Here is a 21,228-nt window from a genome sequence, read left to right as displayed (position 1 = left end):
CTCTGGTCATGCTGCGACCACGAAAATGAACTCTCACTGAAGAACGGAAGATCGAACAGAAGGTAAAGAGAGCCAAGGAAGGATGCAGCGTAATAAACGTGCGAGACAGACTCTCCAGCAGAGAGAGCGACGTCTTGCTTCGTTGCGTGCCATTTGAAACACCGTGTTCAATACGTGATGGTTTGTGGTTCGCTGGGGGTGTTAAAAAGGTGCGAGTTGAGTGGACGTCTGTGTTCAGTGAGGCGTTTCCATGATTTTAAATTATCCACGTAATAGCTTAGCCGTTCAACGAATCAACAGCAACGCTACCGCCTTACGCATCGATGCACCGACAGAGAGACTCCGTCGTCCTTTCAACGCCTCCCTCCTGCAGCCAGTGCCATAGAGATGTCAATGGAGAAGAGTGCAAGCACCTACTCGTTGCACTTGCCAACTCTAGGAAAATTTCCCTAGATCTATGGGATTTGATGTCTGCCTCGGGGAAAAAATAATTCCTTCGAAATCTAGGGAATTTTACTACCGTGACCATTGTTCCGAAAAGTTCATGACATAGAATTTCCCCTGGCTGAAGCAAACGAAAAACGCAACCACAGAAGGACTTGGGTTGATCGCTGATCTCGCTACGTATCGTAATTTTCCCAAGCGCCGACGGCAGGTACTTCAACAAATCCTTACGGACCGAACTGTCGGTGTCCGTACGTCCCAAGGCCAAAGCCCTCAGCACCCTGTTCCTCAAGGAGTCCCCCAAGGAAGTATTCTCAGTCCGACACTAATGTGGTGATGGCCGGCCTGCAATCAGTAATTCCTCGCAAAGTGTCGTTTTCCGTGTATGCAGATGACGTCGCCCTTTGGACAGTAGGAAAATCACGCCCAGCCATACAGCGCCGCCTGTAGCTCGCTTTAAATAAGGTACATACGTACCTCACGCACCTTGGGATGGACCTTTCACCCGAAAAGTGCGTGGAGCTCCCTTTCACGCACAAAACTATGACCAATTTCCCTCTTTGGTTTGGTGCCAAGAAGCTTGAGCCGGTACGCTTCCACCGCTTCCTTGGCGTGGTAATCGACTAGGACTTGCGCTGGGCTCGCCACATTAAACACCTTGAAATTAAAGTGCAACGATGGCTCCCCGCAATTCAACACCTTTCTGGCTCAGGATGGGGCTGTGATTGGCGTTCCCTGCTCGCAGTTCACGCGGCGTTGGCGAGGGCGACTGTGCTTTACAGCCTTCCTATTCTGCACAGGATATCAACAACATCATTAAATACCCTTCGGTCCCTGTTTGCTCGAAGCCTTCGTCGCTGCCTCGAAGTTCCAAGAATGACTGAAACACGGAAGTACTGGCTGAAGCTGGTGAACTCCCGGTTGAGGTTCTACGTGAACGTGAAACGGCTCGCCACTTCCTACGTTTGCGTGCTCACATTCCCAGTCACCCGCTCCTCAGGAAAATTCGATACCACCCTGAAAGCGACATCTATCGAGTAGCGCTGAGGACACGCCAGACTCTCACTGGCTTCATAGCTAAGGAAATTATGCCGCCGAAACCCCCTGGTCTCTGCCGGTACCGCTGACTTTCGTAAGCCTTCCAAACCTTCTGGAAAGAAGAGATCAGGTCCCCCCTCAAGTCCTCCGAGCCCCTTTTCATGCTCTGGTAGACTAGAAGTTTTCTACGTTTACAGCAGCATATACAGATGGCGCATCCCGAAACAACAAGTCCGCCTCAGCATTCGTCATACCATCCGAAGGCGTAGTGTGAGGACGACGCCTTTCACATCCAACCTCCTCAACAGCTGCGGAACTCTATGCCATCCTTTTCTTTCTACAACACATCGCTGATTTTACCCCACGGGAATGGGCAGTTGTCACAGACTCCAAATCTGCACTTTAAGCTATTGAAAATTCCGGCATACGAGGCACATCCGCACCCCTAGTCACAGATGTGTTAATGGCCCATTGTGGTGTCGTGGAGAACGAGCAGGCCGACAGCGCCGCAGAAGCAGCACTCTCGTATCGGAAACGGACCAGTATTCTTCTGCTGAGAGGAGACCGCCGTTCCATTCTGTGACGCCTCGTGACACCCCTGGCTTCCCGCCAATGGACAACCGACATTCTCCCCCCATCTATGTTGAGCAGAGTTGATCCAACGCTCGCTTTCCGCATGCCACGAAACACTTCTCGTCAAGATGTTGCATTAATCCACCGAATGCGACTCGATGTGGCCTTTACAGCTCAGTGGCGTTACCGCTCGAGACAGGTTGACTCTCCCACCTGCTGACACTGTGGTGCTCTTGAGGATCTGGAGCCCATTTTTCTTCATTGCCCCCACTACCAACCTTCCCGAACCGCACTCTCCGAGTCTCTTATACCCCTGCCACACGGACACTTTCGGTCCGCATTGAGCCAATGCTCATCGAGCTACGTTGCATGCGCATAACACTGGGTCTAAAACAAAGAAAAAGTGGGTACGTGCCGACAACGTAGCCATCAGCGTAGATCAATGTTGCTAGACGAACCGGAGCCTATTTCCCCCAGACGTCGTCCCGAGCCCTTTTCCAAAAGAGTCGTTTATAGAGAGATACTTATACCGAGAGCCGTTTATAGAGAGAGTTTGGCCATTAGGGGGAGCCTAACTGGGACCACGTCATGCGACGTCACGGCTGAACGACCTCCTTCGCCGCGCTCTAATGTCGTCCAATCACCAATGGCAAAAAGGGCAAGGGCGACGCCATGTTGTTGCAAAGCGATGTTCACAGTGCAAGGGGGAAGACATGTGCGTATAGCGTCCTTGGAGAACCCTTCGTCCTTGAAACCTTTCAGTTTGGTAACAAAGTCCCCATTTCACAGGCGCCTATAGGTCACAAGAGAACGATACTAGTAGATTACATTGAGCGAGACAACCAGCCGATGAACTGCACCAAAATGGCTGCACCCTACCTGCTGGCTGATAAGCTGATTTCGCTGACGTCAAAACAGGTTCCGCCCATGAAGCGGCAAAAGATCAAAAGATGGCCAAACTCTCTCTATATACGGCTCTGTTTTCCCATAGGGTACCTACTTCACAGCCGTTCAGCTTTATATTTTTTTGTACTGCTGTCACACGTATAACTTGTAGCGCTGGGTTTACGAGCAACAGACTGTTGGACTACGCCGCCAATACGAACTGCCTAACTGTAGCAAACCGAGCGCGCCGGTGTAAGCCTAACATGACAAACTAGCACTGCAATAAGACATGGACGGAAGGAATTTTCCAATCTCGGTCCTGTCACTCCTTCCATCCGTGTCTCTCAGTATAGTCTTAGTGCTGTTTATCATGTTAGATGAACTGCCTATCTGCGGCCTTGCGGCACTTCTAATCCTGACCTGCTGGCCCATGCCCATATCATCTAGGCAACGAAAGCCCATTCGGTTGGCATTATCGCCGACCCCATAATATTTGCTGATGTGTCGCTTCGAAATAGTTCGTCTGCGACGTATTGGCGGCGAGACCCTCACTAGGGGCGCCACTGCGCCGTCTCTTGGTGGGGATCCCGGTTTCGGTTTCGTTTCTGTTACTTACAGTAAAAACTGTCATATTGGAATAAAAATGCGATTTACTTGGAACACATATGTCGTTTTCTTCATGAATCACCAGGAAATATCAATGCTGGACAGCCCCTAACACGTGCAATGCCTTTATACGCAATGCAATGTGAGAATACTGCCCGGGGACATCCCCACGACAAGGTTCGTTCAGTGAACACCAGGGGGCGACTCCCAAACTTCTCGGCGCCAATACGGTGAGCGCATCACGTCCTTCAAACTTGGAGCAATACTGATCCCGTGCTTGTAGCCGAATTCGGCTTATTATTTTTTTTTTTTTTTTGATTCCGTGTTAGCGCCGCGAAGCAACTGTGGCTATGAGCGGCGTACAGACGTGGACAGATGGAGAGAGGACAGAAGGAAGGAGTGGGGGACAGGGGGGTTAGTTTGCGTACTGGGCCGACTTCATTCGGCTTATAAGAAGGCGTTTGCAGCTTTTTTGTTTTGTTCTAGCTTCGTTCCTGATAGTGGGGACGCGTGATATATCTTTATTCGAGGACAAAGAGGAAAGGTCAGTAAAATGTGAAGTCGACTTGCTGTTCCACTGAAAAAGCCGAAAAGAACACAGAAAAGACAGAAGTGGCCACGGCTCAGTGCTCGCGTATTTGTTCGCTCTCAAGCCTTCGTCCCTTGGCGCCGGCTTCGCATTCCTTAACTTTCGGATTTTCTCGGCTTCGTTTCACCCCAACCGCTCTGTGTTCCCTCACTGTCAGTGATGTGAAGATACCCAAACTTTTTGTAATTAATTAATTAAGTGAAATTAATTAGTCCGTTTTTTAAAAGTTCTATGTTAGCGCCGGGAAGCAACTGTGGCTACGAGCGCCGTACAGATGTGGACAGATGGAGAGAGTACAGCAGGAAGGATTGGGGGACAGGGGGATTAGTATGCGTCCTGGGCCGACTTCAGTGGGACCTGTGCCAACATACGTCTGGAAAAATCCAGAGAAAAGCCTCAGACAGCACAGCCGGTGGTAGGATTCGAAACAATCACCTCCCAGTCTTCAGCGCGACCTAGTCAGTTTTTCTTTTTCTTTTTTAATTATAAGTATTAGAACCAAAATGTGAACGAGGAAGTTGTAGCGGGCAATACAACAACACGAAACCCGTTGATTATAACTTTTTACCTCTAACGGAACCTCTTTTTTTCCGGCTCCAAAGAATAACTTTCGGGCTTGTAAAATACCGATTCGGGACCTCTCGCAGACGCGCGAGCAGTCAAGCCAAGTCAAGCCAAAACGTCAATGAGAACCGTTTCTTCGTTCGATAACAGGACGGTAGAGGGCGCTGTGATCGGCGCTCCTCGCGCGTCTGCGACATGTCCCGCATCGGTTTTTTGCACACCCGAAAGTTAGGAGCCGAGAAAAAAAAAAAAGGATCCGTTAGAGGTACAAAGATGCAATCAACGGTTTCCGTGTAGTCGTATCGACCGCTACAACTTTCTCACGGACATTTCGACTCCAATCCTTATAATTAAAAAAACTGACTAATTAATTTCACTTAATTGCTTGATTAAATAATTACAAAACAAAAACAGTTTGAATATCCTCACATCACTCGTAACACTTTGTAGTCCGTCTTTTTGGTGTGCAATGAACCATGTTTTTTTTTTTTTTAACTTTGGCTCATTTTTCGTGAAACACCCTGTATACAATTTCTGATTGCGCTCGCACCCCGCACGACTGCCGCCCTTCTTTTTTTCTTTTTTTTTTATCTGCTCTCCTATTTGCTGCTGCGCCAACTGATAGCGCGCCTGTCGTGACCTTGACAAAAGTTCCCCATACAGCTGTCGCTGTAAAATGATTGCTGCTTCATACGAAGATCCGCATTGCACATATCACGTGTGTGTGTAATCATATCCGCGTATTCGGTTCAGTTATGGAACTATTCGACTCGTATTTGCTTCGCGTGAAATAAATACATATTACGCAATGCACGGGCTGTTCAAATCTGTTACACAATACACAATCTGTTACACAATTTTTATTTAAAAAGCTACGAAAGCCATACACACATACAGGGTGTCCCAGAAAACGTGTCATTGAATTATAATAAAAAAACTACACCACCTAGAATCATGCGGTCAACGGCATTTGTTCTTATTAGGTTTTTGCCACCTTGTAGAGTTAATGTCATGTACCCCAATTTTAATTATGCAAATATTTGCGAACTGAACTCAGAAATTTGCCAAGGGAAGGTCACTTTTTTACCCCACCAATATGAAGAGCGTGCCGAATTCACTCAAACTCATGATAATTGACAGTGATATTCACGAGCTATCCCTTCGGAAAAAATAGCCGAATATCATGCTTTTCGGAGCACCGGACCATAGCGCTCGATGACTTTTTGAGCGCAATCGCTCTCAGTGCGACGAAAGGAGGTTCCGAAGCCAGCCCCCAGAGTGATAGTAGAAAAAGCATCAGTTCCTAAAATTGGGGGAGGGAAAGCATTATCCCAGCGAAAGTCGGACGTGATAAGCCGTGTCTGTTTTATCTCTTTCTGCGGTGTCGGGAGGGCTGGGTTTCCAACCTCCTTTCGTCGGACTGACAAAGATTGCGCTGAAAAATTCATCGTGCGCTATTCTGTGTGAGCTCCGTAGAGCATGATGTTCGGCAATTTTTTCCGATGGGATAGCCCCTGAATATCCCTGTCAATTATCATTAATTTGACTAAATTAGAGACGCTCTTCACATTGGTGGGGTAAAAAAGTGACCTTTACTAGGCAAATTTCCGGCTTAAGTTCGCAAAAATTTACATAATTAAACTTACGTTACACGACATTCACATGAGGAGGTGGCAAAAACCCAGTAAGAACAAATGCCGTTGACCGCATGACTCTAGGTGGTGCAGTTTTCTTATTGTAATTCAATGACACGTTTTCTGGGACACCCTGTATGTGGTTTTTGCAGGTGGGCTCTGCGGCAAGGCGGATACACTATCAGAAAACGTATGCATAGTTACTGGACGACTAATTCACTAAAATTCGTTCTTTTTTAATTAGATGTTTTCGGGCGAGGTAGCACATGCAGTTCCAGTCAGCCCCACTATTTAAATCCACCCTCCTTTTAAATATCCTGAACCGCACTTAAAACTTCAGACTGGGCCTGTTGGTAAGGCATGGCGGAATAAAAGCGCTAAAAACACTATATAGGACGACGGACAGCGCTAACTGTGTCCGTCGTCCTTGTGTTTTTAGCGCTTTTATTCCGCCATCCTGAAGCGGGCACGTACCTTGGGGTCTAAATCGCTAAATTTTGCTACGCAAATGAGCCAAAACCGAAACCACCATCTTCTCGAGCGCGGAACGTGGGCGACGTACGTGCTTTGCAGCCATGGAAGCTGACTGGAGTATGCGATGATATGATAGCCAGATAGACCACCTTCTACACGGGTTCGAATCCATGCCGGCTATGCTGTGCCGTCTGGCTATTTTGCTTGGTTTTTCCTCCAGACGCTGTCACACATACGTCGGCACAGTTCCCTTAGAACGTTGGCCCAGGACGCGCATTCCCTCAAAGCGTTAGTCGCCGCCCTCTACAGGGATTTTTGGGTGTCAATAAATAAAATAAATTGAACTCAAAAGTACCACCACGAGCACCACCGTCTTCCGGCCTAGATAAGCCGAAGGTCAAGTCGATTCCGTGCTCGACTAGTGCTTATTTCTGGTTTCGGTTCATTTGCATATCAAAAATTGGCGATTGTATCGCAAGGTACGTGCGCGTTTCATCATTTTTAAGAAAACAGGGTGGATTCAAATATAATGATCACCTCCAATTCTGTTGTCTCGCATTCTCCCGAAAACATCTACTTAATGAATTGCAGGCAATTATAGTCGTCCAGTAGCTACATGCCCTCTCCCACAGGGTGTCCGCCTTCCAGTACAACCCACCTGCAAGAACGGCATCTGCACAGCATACAGTTTTTTAAATGTTATATAAGCATATAAATGAGCTGTATACGTATCTCATGGAGAACGAATGAAATACATATCGCACCGAAACTTCAGGCCGTGTCGCTCTGTTTCTTTCTCTCTCTCTCTTTATATTGAATGGCACTCTTTTGGTTTAATACAGTCCGTAATTGACAAGCTATCCGTAGGGGGCAGAATGGCCACAGCTATAAAGTGATCAAAGCATTCAAAGTGATCGATGAATTGGCTACACATCGCAATATTGATAAGTGCGCGAACCTACACGTTACCCGAATCCCTTACTGATTACGTCCCGCTATATTGCCAAAACTACTGCGCGTGTTGATCAGTAACTTTTGTAAGAAACCTGCACTAAAGGAATCGAAAAAAAAAAAAAACAATACCGCCTTTTGGGGGCTTTCCCGGGGGATCGCTCTTCGCAAAATGCAACTTGAACAACAAAAAGAAACAGGGAAACACATATATGCATAACAGTCAGGTGTGCTTGCTACATATTCTACCGTTGTTTGCTAGCAAGCGTACAATGCATTATAAATGACCCATGACAGGAGCAACTGTGAATTGACAGGCACAATGCAACAGCTACACAGCACGTTGAGGTGCATGGGCACTATAAGAAGCAGTGCGTGAACCTTGATAAGAACGAAGGGTAATCACAAGAGGCCCACACTTGAGGTCCTTCAAGTGGCGTCCTTTTAACTACGAGCGGCTAGAAAGCAAGAGATAGAGAATAAAGAAAGACAAAACTGATGTTATGTTCAAATAGCGACTTCCCGTTATGACTTATCATTGGTGTTTGCTTCTGCTACTCTGCCACAACATAAATTGCGTTTAAAAACAGCCAAGAAAGGAGATGAAGTGCGCCGTATTTATAATAATGTCGACGTCGCTGTCCCAAATATAGTTCCCATTTTTTTTGTCTTTTCCGGCACGAGAAACATGCGCCTGACTGAACTCTTGACCTCCGCCAACAACACCAAAGTTAATCATGACGGGTGTAAGTATGAAACCGTTGATGGTTCTTGAACACTTTGTTAATGGGCTCCTTCGACAAAAGTGCCACACCTCGGAACAAGGGGAAGTCGTATATTCCGGCATGTGAGCAGTTACGGATATGAGCTGGCTGTCGGCAACCAGGGCAATCTAACAAGTAGTATATAGCCTACGTACAGGAAATTTCCCGATGTATTTTTCGAGGTTTGTCAAGGTCTCGTTAGGCGCGAGTTATTAGCAGCATGCGCGCGGAGCAGCGCACGTCTAGATTGCGCGTGAGACACTATACTGTCAGATCAGATGGTGGGTGGTGTTGGCCTCACTATTCGCCTCGAGATCGAACAGCGTCGCCACCATGCGGCTGCTCCGTGAACTGCCTTTAGTGGGGATGCGCGTAGGGTTGCCACCAGGCCGGTATTATACCGGCACGGCCGGTTATTTCCTCGCTCTGCCGGTTGCCGGTAGGAAGGTGATACCGGCAGCCTTTTGCCGGTATTTGTCGCTCAAGACCTTTCATATGGGCTTTTGCGGAGCTTTCTCTTCAACATTCCACTACAGCTTGAATAAATCTGGAGCATAGATTCAACTCCGCAGTCACCAGTTCTTTCCTTGGTTATTCATTATTATTATTATTACACACAGGAACCTATGTTTCCTCGTATTATCTTGAGCTCTCTCTCTCGTTTTCTGTGTGTTCTCTTCCACCCCTCACCCACTTCCCTTTCCCGCGAGCCATTCCTCCTTTCCCTCTATTCCACCTCCTCTCCCTCAGCCGGTATTTTTCACTACGAAAGGTGGCAACCCTAGATGCGCGGCTTGAGCCGGTGCTTTCGCTGTGGTCATCGCGCTCGAAAACGTGCTTGGAAGGCTCAATTTCTGGACATTTGTGCTTTTAAAATCGCTTCAAAATGAGTGAAAATGACTTGGTGGAAAACTTCCTTGAACTTTTTCTAGTTCTCTGCACCAGCGTGCTTAGCAGGGAAGAAAACTACAGAACGTGCATATGTTCCAGTATGCGGATTCCACTCGGCCTTTGCTATATTATATTTGTCACTGCGGTTCTGTGTGTCAAACAAAATGTACCAAGAGCTACGGTCAATGTTGTAACGGTCTTTCTTTTATTATTATAAGTATAAAACTCCTACAATTGGGACCGCCCACTCATCCGTGGAAGGCTCCTGCGATTGGCTACCAGCCTTTGCACGACGCCCCCGCTTCGTGATGTAGTGCCAGACTTGTACGTATTTGGAGTATTGTATTTAAAATACTGTATTTTAAATACAATTTGCGGTATTTTGGTACTCTACTCAATACTTTTTGTTTTGTGTATTTGTACTCTATTTAAAATACATTTTATGGTATTTTCTACTCAATACTCTAATTACATATTTTGGATCTCCCTCTCAAACTTTCTGTGTCTCGTCTTTCCATTATCTTGCTTGTTCAGTAGAAATTTCCTGAGTCCCTCGGACTTGACCCGGACATTGGCCCTTCTTGGAAGTCTCCATTTAGAGATCTTGCCCCGTATATACTAATCCTTTGCGGATGAAGGTTCTATTATGTGTGGTATGTATGTGTGTATGTGCTATGTATCTCTAATGTGGTAACGCCGAATTCTGACCTCGCCGAGCAGGGACCTGCTAGAAGTTTGATTTGTTCTGGGTCACATATACTTAGTGGAATTATATGATATCTCTTTGTCATCTTTTTGGGACTTGTGTTTAGATGACTCCTATCATACAGGGACGGCTTGCATAGTACGCGGGTTTCAGGTTATTCATGTCACACAGCGGCGACTCGCCGCACTGACCAGTGACTGGTGGCTTTTTGAGTTCAAGGATAAATAGTATCTTAATTGTATTTCAAATACTTTTTGAAGTATTTCGTACTCTATCTTAATTACTTTAATTTTCATGTATTTATACTCTATCTTAATTACATTCTAACGTCAGTATTTATGATCTTATCTTAAATACATTTTGGGTATCTTGTACATGTCTGTGTAGTGCCGGCTCTCTCTCTTCCCCCAGTTCCCACTTGGCTGCGCCGCACTACATTCGCGCGCGCGGAGCGATTCTTGTGTGGGGGCGGGGTCAAGTGTATGACTTATGTTGTCGCTGGCTATAGGGAGTTTTACGAAATCGCAAGCGCCCTCCGATTCCTACTCCGTATCGCTCAGATATCCTCCGTATCCGTATCAGATAGCTCCGTATCAGACAATCAGATACCAGCAACGTAATGTCAGTCACTCCAAAGGAATCAGGCGACTGGCTTTTCATGTCTTCGGAAACGTTATTGTGAAACAACTTCAACGTATTCCTAAAAACCCTCTACTTACAGCTTACGAATCATGACTGCACCCGAAGTGAGGTCAGACGACAGCTGAACGAAGATTAAGATAAAGGACAGCAAAAGGTTGGCAGTGGCAACTATTGAGCTCTATCGTACGATGAGAGGCTTCGCGTTCAACGTCCGACGGAACAAAAACACGACTGGCTCCCGCCCGCCAGCAATTTCCGTGAACGCTCTCGACTTGAACACAGCCGAAAGACAATTTATTTCTGCAGTATGACGTCATTTTGTGCTTTCGGTATACTTTGTTGTTTGATCTCAACGAATGAAATGAAACGACGAAGTCCGTATATAGATTATACTGGCCGGAATCCTGCGAAGTGTTCTCTCAGAAGCTTTAGCGTACGCACCACAGGTGCATGCGCAATGGCGGCAACTCTCCACTAAAACTCTTCATGGATAAGAAGCCCGCTATGCAATATTATCAGAGGTCTTCGCGCCGGCCCCGTTTCCCGAGGGAAGCCAGCTACGCTTCTGTACCTTTCACTGAAAGAAGCTCTATGGGATGGAGGCAGTGCTGTGCCAACACCACCTACACTCTTAAAAACGAGGGGGGGGGGGGGGTAATGGCAGGATCGGCTCGCCATTGTTGGCCACACAGAAGTGGGCGTCGTCACGACTATAGCAAAAAAAAAAAATCCACGGACGGATGGAGGATAGAGGATGAAGGGTGGAGATGCGTAGAGGGTGCACGAGTTCGTCAGGGAGAGCAAAGTATTAGATGGGTCGTTGAGCAAGACCTGCCCCCTGCAGAAAGAGAATAAGGTTTCTTGCTTTAGCGGAACATTCGGCTGAAGAACCACCGGGGTAGAGGATGTCCGCTAGCGTGCCCGAGGTGGAGCGAGGCAGATGGGCTTCGCGCGCAGAATGGTGCGCTCGGCAGCCTCGCAGGATGTGTTAAAAACGAGCTTCACCACATAGCACGCTCCTAGCCAACCGTCAGCCCGAGTGACATCGTTTTCTCCCCTGATTTGTTGAAAACGGGAGGCGCGCGTACGCCTTTTTGTGACACTTATGCATAAATGTTAATTGTCACAAAAAGGCGTACCCCCTGCGTTTCCCACAAACCAAGGTTGATAGATAGCAGTATCACTATGTACAATGGTTCGCCGTCAGCGTGCTATGTGGTGAAGTATTGTTTTAAGAGTGTAGAAGGGAAGGCATATATCTCCAATATCTCCTCGCCCTCGCGATCCGTCAGCCTACACGGATGGTTTCCATCCAATGAAGCGAGTGTCGTCCGCTTCGCCGGGACACCGCTTTCGTGTAATTGGCCGACGTCCATCCAGGTAGGATGACGTGAGGCAGGTTTAGAATAGAGTACCCATTCGCTTTGACGCTCCCAAAAAATAGGGGGTATTCACTGGGGTATGGCCAGAACCGAAACTTATATTGACTTAGAGATCAAGCCTATGCCTTTTCTATTCTTTTTTTTTTCTTTTTAACGAGCGGTTTACCAACTGTGAGTACCAGTTCTCTCAGGTGAAATGTAACAAATGCCGAGCACGCCGACGCGGACAAACACGACACTTCTATAGAGCCCCATGTCATAGAACAAAAGCAGTCGTCAACGAAAGCAAAGCTCGCTTCCAGCATACACGTGTCATGCGAAACAATATCACATCCGACGACAAATGCCAGCTTAAATTATTTAGCCTCGACAGAAATGCTGCACTCTGTTTCACACCGTACTAAAAGAGAATTAAAATCGATAAAACCCTCAGTACATGGGGGGGGGGGGATAAACACAAAGGACGTACACAAAGAAAACGACGCCACAGTCTCCTTGTTTGTGTAAACGTCCTTTGTCTTTATCCCCGCACTGGCGGTCTTATCGACTTTAATTATGAATGATTTATGAGTTACCAACCCGCTCAAGTTTTAACCCTTTTTATACTAAAGGAAAAACGTTTTTCCCGTGAAATGACCATGGAGACATTTCGTTGTATTTCCAATATCTATGTTGTTCCTATTCCGCATGACACATTTTTTGACACGTTACTTTTTTTTTTGTTAGCGCCACGAAGCAATTGTGGCTATGAGCGGCGTACAGATGTGAACAGGTGGAGAGAGGACAGCAGGAAGGAGTGGGGTACAGGGGGGTTAGTACGCGTCCTGGGCTAACTTCAGGGGGAACTGTACCGACATTCGTCTGGGAGGTCTCCGGAAAACCCAGGGAAAACCTCAGACAGCAATTAAGAAACTGCCCGACTGCCCGCTGTCATCACGGTATTCACTATCGCATAGTTTCATATACAGGGTGTTTCAAAAAACGTGTCATTCGGACTTTATAAAAAAACGGGGCGACGGAAAAATACGGGGTAAACGGCATTTGTGTGGTAACTGAATTTGCCACCTTGTAAAAATATTTTCATTTGATTTTAATTAAAAGAAATTGAATTTCTTTAATTGAACTCCAAAATTTCCCAAGTCAACCTAACGTTTTTTTTACAGAATTAGAGAGTCCGTAGCGAACTTAGTCAGATCCACCAAGAAATCCGCTCGATATTGAAAATGGAACTGCCCAAAAAAAGTCCCGAAGTTGAGGCTTCGGAGTTTCGGGTATTCAACGGTGCACCAAATCAGTCGCAAAGATGCGCCAAGGGCAGGACATGTTCCTGCCCCCATGGAGCTAGAACAGTTTATCGCCGGACCGGCGTCCAGCACAAGACGCGCCGATAACAAGGCGGGTGACATTCCACCATACGTTGATAAGCGGCAAACAAAAATGATTCCGCCTCTTTTTTCCCGCCCTGCTTTTTTTTCGACCTTCTATCTTTCATGTGGGCAGGAGCAAGTCCTCCTCTCCACAAATCTTTGCGTCTGATTTCGTGCGCCGTTGAATACCCGAAACTTTGAAGCCTCAATTTCGGGACTTTTTTTGGGCAGTTCCATTTGCAATATCGAGCGGATTTCTTGGTGGATCTGACTAAGTTCGCTACGGACTCTCTAATTCTGTAAAAAAAACGTTAGGTTGACTTGGGAAATTTTGGAGTTCAATTAAAGAAATTCAATTTCTTTTAATTAAAATCAAATGAAAATATTTTACAAGGTGGCAAATTCACTTACCATACAAATGCCGTTTACCCCGTATTTTTCCGTCGCCCCGTTTTTTTATAAAGTCCGAATGACACGTTTTTTGAAACACCCTGTATAATTGGGTGTTTACGTCGCGAGACAACTCAGATCACGAGCGACGGTCGATGTCATCACACGGCACCCCGTATTTAACGTCCCTCGCGGAAGACGGCGTGTCTAAGCAACTTGTACCCTGCCACCAAGTTGCTGGCTACCTCGGCCGGGTTCGAACCCGCGATCTCGGGACCAGAAGGCGAACACGCTACCGACTGAGCCACCGAGGCTCAGTGAGTTTCATGATTATGAGTTTGATCAAGATGAGTATGATCAAGATTATGAGTTTCATGAAACATCGAAAAGAACACGGATGCACGCAAGGAAATTGGGTAGGTTCTGAGATACTAGAAGGAAATTGCATCATTTTTCATTACCTATACTAAGTGAGATCTAACTTACGAGAGTAAGAGCGTGTTGGTTGGAAGTAAACATACTTCCGAACTGTTCTGTCCGTGCGTGTTTAGTTTAAAGTGGAGCGCAATCGCTATTCCGCTACTAAAAAGCAGCGAATACGGTAGCGCAGTGATTTATCCAGACTCCTCAACACTCCCCCTCCCCCCATTTTTTTTTAAGACACCCCAATTTTTTTCCTTTGCGACGTAGCTGTAATGATGACCTTCCCCCCCCCCCTAAAAAATGTGTTGCTCCCCCTCCCCCCATGTTTGCGATTCTGGATAAACTACTGACGTAGCGGCATTACTGTAAGCGGTGGGATGCACGACGCTGGGCGGGTGACATCACCCTATAGGTGCCATTTCTGCTGTGCCCAAGGTACTTCTCGAGTACCTCGTTGCATGCATGACAATGACATTCTCTTACGGTATACGTTCGATAGTTCCGATCTGAAGGCAGTATCTGCAACTTACATCACCCATAGGGAGTCAATCTTGCCAATGCACAGAACATGCTTCGTAAATTCGGAAAGAGCGACATGCAAGCTCCGCTTGAACCAACGACGCCAACGGGAAGAAATTATATAGGGTACACGTAGAACATTCCTGAAAACGCATCAAATGACTTTGGTAAGAAGGCAGCCGGCTGTCTGCGAAGTTTCGTACACTTATGGGCGCGCAGAGACGGGGAATGAAATCTGCTACCCGTCTGTCTAAATTTACATTAGAAAGATTGAGAAGATTATAAAAATTTCATCCGCCAGGACACAAAGCTGAGAAAATGTTGAACAGAAAAGCAGGATGCAAAGCGAGCTGGTATAGCTGGTATAGACCACTTTCATTATCGAAGTTTCATTGCTTTCATTGCCAGTTATCTGTCCTGTCCTGTAACATTGTGTACCCTCTTGTGCCTTTTAAACACGAGCGAATAACTATTTTAAAACCGAAACCAATTCGAAGCGCTCAAATACATAGTCACACATATTCATACGGGTCAGAATATATCATGAAGTATAGCGTTCACATTCTTTTATGCCCTCGACTCTTTTGCCATTTTCGGCTTTACGTGTGGCAGCTTTGGGACTATTCGAAAATATTCGGTTTGGAACAAACATCGATTCAAAATTCGAATACATTGCGCATTCGATTGGGAAATCGAATCGAGTACACAGAAGTTTGCTGTTTGGTATTCGATAAATTCGAATATTCGCACATACCTACTCTATTTTCCACATTCTCGAGGAAACGTTACCTTATTCGCGAATATCGCTTCGAGATCGAACTGTAGGTGGCGCTGCGACGGATGCCCTAGTGGGGATGCGGCATGATCGGACGCAGCAGGCACTGGCTTTTCTACGCAGATATCGCAGTGTTTCTGGATGACATACTGCTGTCAGTGCCTCACATATTGCGGATGTGTTGAAATGCGATACTTAGAACGCTTATAACGTGTGAAAGTTAACAAATATTGCTGCACTGCGAAACGCTGAAGTTGCGAAGTTGTGAAAAGAAAATATCCTGTGTGCTCTTTAAGGGAAACACTGCCTCCTTTGTTCCAAGCGTGATTTTGTTTTAGTCTTTTGCTGCTCTCGCTCGAATATTTATTCGTCGCTTGTGTATTGCTGTCTTTCCCTGTACCTTTTTATCTTACGTCGAGACAACAAGGATTTCAAAAAAAAAAAAAAAAAAGAAGACTCACTCAAAATTCCTGTCTCCACTGCATGATCTAAATGTACAATGCACTCATCGACAATAACAATGAATCTAAATGTACAAATGTGCAAGAATGTAACATAAGGGCAGAATAGCCCAGTCAGCATTGAAGCTCCTCGCTACAATTTTTGCAATTTTGCGTCGAGCGAGTACAGGAGAGGTTCAAGGTTTGATTCGTCTCCTGGGCGGGCATTCACTAAATGGTGCCAAAATATGTTACGAGATGACCACACCTTTGTGGTGGACTTGACCTTGGGGTGCTACCGGTCAGGTAATAACTACATATAAACTCAGTTTTTGGTTCCAGCAGCAGGTGTATATTCTGAAACACGCTGTTGAACACGTGGTTCATACCCAAAAAAACACCCGTGTTTTACATATTACGTTCAGGGGTGGTTATAGCATTTTACCTTGAATGCGTGCGTTCCAATGATTACGTATGTGAAAGATAAAAGTCTAGTTTGTCATACGGTTAGACGAAATGAGATGAAAGCTTGAAATTCACACATTTAAAAACACCCGTGTCATAAATATATATATATATTCATGCATTCATATATTCCATATATATAATACATTCGATACAACTTGTGTCTAGCGCGTGCAGCATATCCTGAGCATTGTGAAGTAACTTAGAACAGCTAGCACAGAAACCATTCTATAAATAACTGTGACATAGTTTTATACTTATAATTTAAAAAAAAAAACTGTTACAACATTGACCTTAGCTCTTGGTACATTTTGTTTGACACACAGAACCGCAGTGACAAATATAATGTTAAGGAAAAGGAAGAAGGGGGTGCTCGCGCACGCCTTGTCTCATTGTACAGTAGTTCTAATCATCGGTTCATTAAACCCTGTTCTGTTCCCATCTCTGGCGCTTCCTCAACAAATGGTGCCGAAACCCGGCCTGGGCTCGCGGGAGGTTCTTCGCCCAGGAGAAGGATCAGGAGGACCACTTCAGGCCAGAGATATCAATGAACAGGAGTTGCTTCTCTTGAAGAGAACCTGCACCCGTCGGAGGTTGACGGCGATACTCAGCGAGGCCGAACAAGTCATTGCAGAATCACACAACAGTTCGGACCACGTCAGTCACTGTGAGGTGCTGTTACAAAGGATTAGGACGTTCTCCACGAGCCTTGCGGACATTGAGAGCAGGCTAAGCCCTCTGTTCACAGTTCAAGAAGCAGAAACGGAGTTACATGCAGCGTTGGAATGGCAAGACCGCATCTTTCAAGTCAATTGCCTTTTGAAGAAGACACTCGCCCAGCATGCGGGAGCGAGGTCCACAACGGCGACTTGTGGGTCGACAGCGGCCAATCGGATTTCGGGGCTACAGGGTTACGCTTCACTACTCAGGTTTGATGGCCGCCACGAATCATGGCAAGAATTTTGGAGCCGGTTCGAGGCACTAGTCCACAGCAATAGGTGCTTGACCATCGCAGAGAAGATGTCGTACTTGGTAACCGTGCTCGTCGGGGAGGCCGCAACGTTCATAAAGGGTCTTCAGCTCACCGATGCCACGTACGCCACAGCGGTCAAGGTGCTGGAGGACAAGTATGGGAATCCGGACACGCTGCCATCAGTTGTCACACTTGACTCAGAACTTAAGGGTCAAATCACAGAACCTGAAGCACCGGTAGATGCTCCGCAAGCAACAATAGGTCTGACAGCAACGTCAGCATATAGCAAAGGCCGAGTGGAATTCGCATACTGGAACATATGCATGTTCTGTAGTTTTCTTCCCTGCTAAGCACGCTGGTGCAGAGAACTAGAAAAGTTCCAAAAAGTTTTCCACCAAGTCATTTTCACTCGTTCTGAAGCGATTTTAAAAGCACACATGCCCAGAAATTGAGCCTTCCAAGCACGTTTTCGTGCCACAGCAAAAGCACCGGCTCAAGCCGCGCATCCCCACTAAAGGCAGTTCACGGAGCAGCCGCATGGTGGCGACGCTGTTCGATCTCGAGTTCGAATCTGCAGACGCAAGTTGCGACTCTTCGTCCCAGTAAAAGGAAGTTGCGTTGACGAAATAATAATAATAATAATAATAAAAAAATAACTTATTTAACCATCATAAATGATTGGGACCAGTGACAAAAGAACCACAGCGTGTGACTATATGCGCACGTAAAGCTGCATTTCAAGTTTTACGGCAAATGAGGATAATGTACGCGTCGAAAATCAACAGCGCAAATACCGAAACTCATCGGGGACGTCTCCATCAGGGGTCGCGTGCGAGACCAAGCGGTTTCGGGAGCCAATGGAAATGGCCGACGTTCTCCCTCTTCTGATGTCAGGGCTAGGCGCAAAAATTTGTTCAGGGGCTTGCATCTCGCAGATTACGACACGTAAAATAATTCTTTTTCCCGAATACCTTCCCGAAGATGGAGTGTAGTACAATGACAATGGCATGATGCAATGAACCAAGGGAACACCGATCTAATCTGAAATGGGTATTATTAACCGTGTGTTCACACCAGCGACGTGCTCACGGAGTATTCCGGTAGTAACCGCCGCATCTCATAAGGCGCCGTAGTATCCGTAGAGGCGCACATAATAGACGACACGATGGGTTCCGTAGCAGACGACAGCATCGGTAGTGTCGTCTGCTACGGAACCCATGTTGTGACTGTGCCGCAGAATATTCCTCACTGTTAGGAGAGGACGAAAAGGTATAACGTTCAGTGCTCACGTGACAGCAAAAAGCTACGAGTTTGCGTATCTTCCGCTGGAGTGTTTTGGAGAATGTCACTCGTGTGAATGCACGGTAATGACCTCGTTCCTCCCGCTGACATCAGTGTTCACTTTCGGCCGTCGACGACAGATCTGTCCAAATGTTGTGTGGACATTTCGGGGAGCGGTTGCACCGGCTCCCCTTCCGCGGTGTCGCGTATATAATGTTCATCTTCCTCTCGCATTCATCACGTTCATCCGAAGCGGCCGAAAAGGAGACGAAAATAAATCGCTTCCAGAGCGGGCATGACGTATCGTCGGCGACGCTGCCATTCTCTATGCAGGGAACATCGGGGCCGTGGATAGCATGTGGATAGAGTTTCGCCGATAACATCTCCAAAAGAAGTCGTTCTCTCTGCAAGGTCGTCAGGGTGCTCCAGATGGGTCCACTCATCATCGGGCCGGAAATGCAGGAAATAGGCGACGTTTCCTCCACAGAGAGGGTGGAGAAGTCTTCGGTAAACACACACACAGCACGGTTGAACTTTTTGCTTCGTCTGACTTCTTGTGTGACGTGACTGGGCGTCGTAATGACACCGTTTCTTCCTTTTTTTTGTGCACGTGAAGTTGCTTCACAGCGCAGGCAGCATGCTCCTGAGTTTCAAGGGGACGAATGAACAAGCGTACAACGCAGTTGAGTCTTGTCCTGCGTTGTTCATTCAACAAAAAAGCAAGATCCAAGCGAGACCGTATAATGAACTCGGGGGAATATATCCTCGAGTATGAGGAGGAGACACGATGCATGTTACCTGCAAGTTGCACCTCTTGTTCCCAAACTCAACGATGTTTGTTCCGAAACTACGTCACATTTATACCAGCTCGCTTGCAGAATCCGTTTATCCGCAAAGTAGCTCAAAATTGCCAGCACTTTTGCATCCCAAAGGTACTGCCTCGAAGGGGATGTTGATTTGTTTCTGAGTTATTAATAGTATATCTTTATTTTAAAATCGATAAAACCCCAGTGCGAAGGTAAAAAAAAGAGAAAAGACGAACACAAAGCGACGACACACAGCCACTGCATTTTAAAATGTCATGCCAACCCGCCCAAGTCTAACCTTGTTCCATGTCTTTATAGCGCCCGTTTCGTTGTGCGTTGTTACATGTGCGTTGCATAACTATATGTAACAGCGATTTTCATTTCAAAAGTTCCTCAATGCGTTTTTATCGATATTTCGATGCACACGTATTATATCGATACACAGATATTTCGAAACGAATAAGAATTCGGGAGTTAGATATTTATTCCTGCAGAGTCTCCAGGCAAATGTGACGATGACTATTTTCCAGTCGGCTTTTTTTTTCTCTCTCTCTCTCTCCCCTTTTCTTAATTTTTTTGTGCAACATCTTGAATCTCGATTATTTTCTTCTGGCGGGGTCAGGGCGAACTATACATGTACGTTACGTGATTATCTTGAACTGGTATACTGAGTTGTCCATGCACTGAAAGCACGCGACGCTGATCTCGACACCGCGAGTGTCGTGTAGGTTGTATTTGATTCGTATTAGCAACAATTCTGAGTTGCTCAAGTCTGGTGCCCGAAATTCTGTCACCGACATTTCTAGTCAGTACAAGAAGCAACCACAGCCATAATTCTTGGCAATTACCCACTAACTTCACCAAACAATTTCACGAGAAACATTCAAAAAAAGAAAAAAAGAAATACACTAACGTTCCAGGCGTTCCGTGTTTGCTACATAACACCGCATGACGCTCAAATAATTTTAATCTCCTCAGAAGAGCGCGGAACGAAAAAAAAAAAAAGGGGAAAAAAAAAACAGAAACGAAAACACGGAACTGATTTGTGTGCAACATTCGGAACGTCGACTGCTTGCAGCATCCTCTGAAAAGGAGCAGCATCTCATAGACCTTGAGCATGCGTTGCTTTTTTGCGAAACGACCTTGTATTCGGAGTGATCATAAGTGGTGCTTGGCACGGCATGTGCGACCATGCCGCGAGTAGGTGTCACTAACCCCAGCAAGATCGAAGACGTCGGATGAGTCGGTCCCTCTCCGCATCATCCCCCGTGCGCGGCCTTACGGACACCGCACAAATTATGCGAAAAAAATGTGTTGAAACTTACCCAAGCCCATGTAGGACCTTAAATTATAGTCCACCCGTGGGGGCATCGGTGGCTTCTTCCCGAAACCCAAATGTTTCAGTATTTTTGCCATCGCACAAATTTGGTTAAGCCTAATATAACAGGCTATTCACTGTTTCACAGACACTGCGGTGCCATAGAGGCAACTTCTCTGATCACGGTGAGCGCTCACACAGTAGCCAAAGTGTATCCGACGTGGAAACACACAAGAAAACAATACTGACGGATGGAGAAACAACACAGCTCAAACCAGCGGCGATGATTCACTCGGCGTCCGCAAGAGTGGAGCACTTTCCGCACTTT

The 21,228-nt window shown here is 46.4% G+C and overlaps 1 protein-coding gene across 2 annotated transcripts in view; it reads right to left on the bottom strand.

Annotated features, from left to right (window-relative positions):
- The window catches only part of LOC135388771 (uncharacterized), a 250,406-nt gene extending 229,226 nt beyond the window's left edge, over window positions 1-21,180 (bottom strand). For both annotated transcript variants that reach the window (XM_064618552.1, XM_064618553.1), the window contains exon 1: window positions 20,908-21,180. In XM_064618552.1, the coding sequence (XP_064474622.1) occupies window positions 20,908-20,998 (91 nt within the window). In that variant the 5' untranslated portion in view covers window positions 20,999-21,180. The remainder of the gene's footprint in view (window positions 1-20,907) is intronic.
- Window positions 21,181-21,228: the final 48 nt, after the last annotated feature.

This window comes from Ornithodoros turicata, chromosome 3 (assembly GCF_037126465.1).
Source record: "Ornithodoros turicata isolate Travis chromosome 3, ASM3712646v1, whole genome shotgun sequence".
Classification (NCBI taxonomy): domain Eukaryota; kingdom Metazoa; phylum Arthropoda; class Arachnida; order Ixodida; family Argasidae; genus Ornithodoros; species Ornithodoros turicata.
The sequence above is the reverse complement of the archived record's forward strand: the minus strand, read 5'-3'. Positions and strand labels throughout refer to the sequence as shown.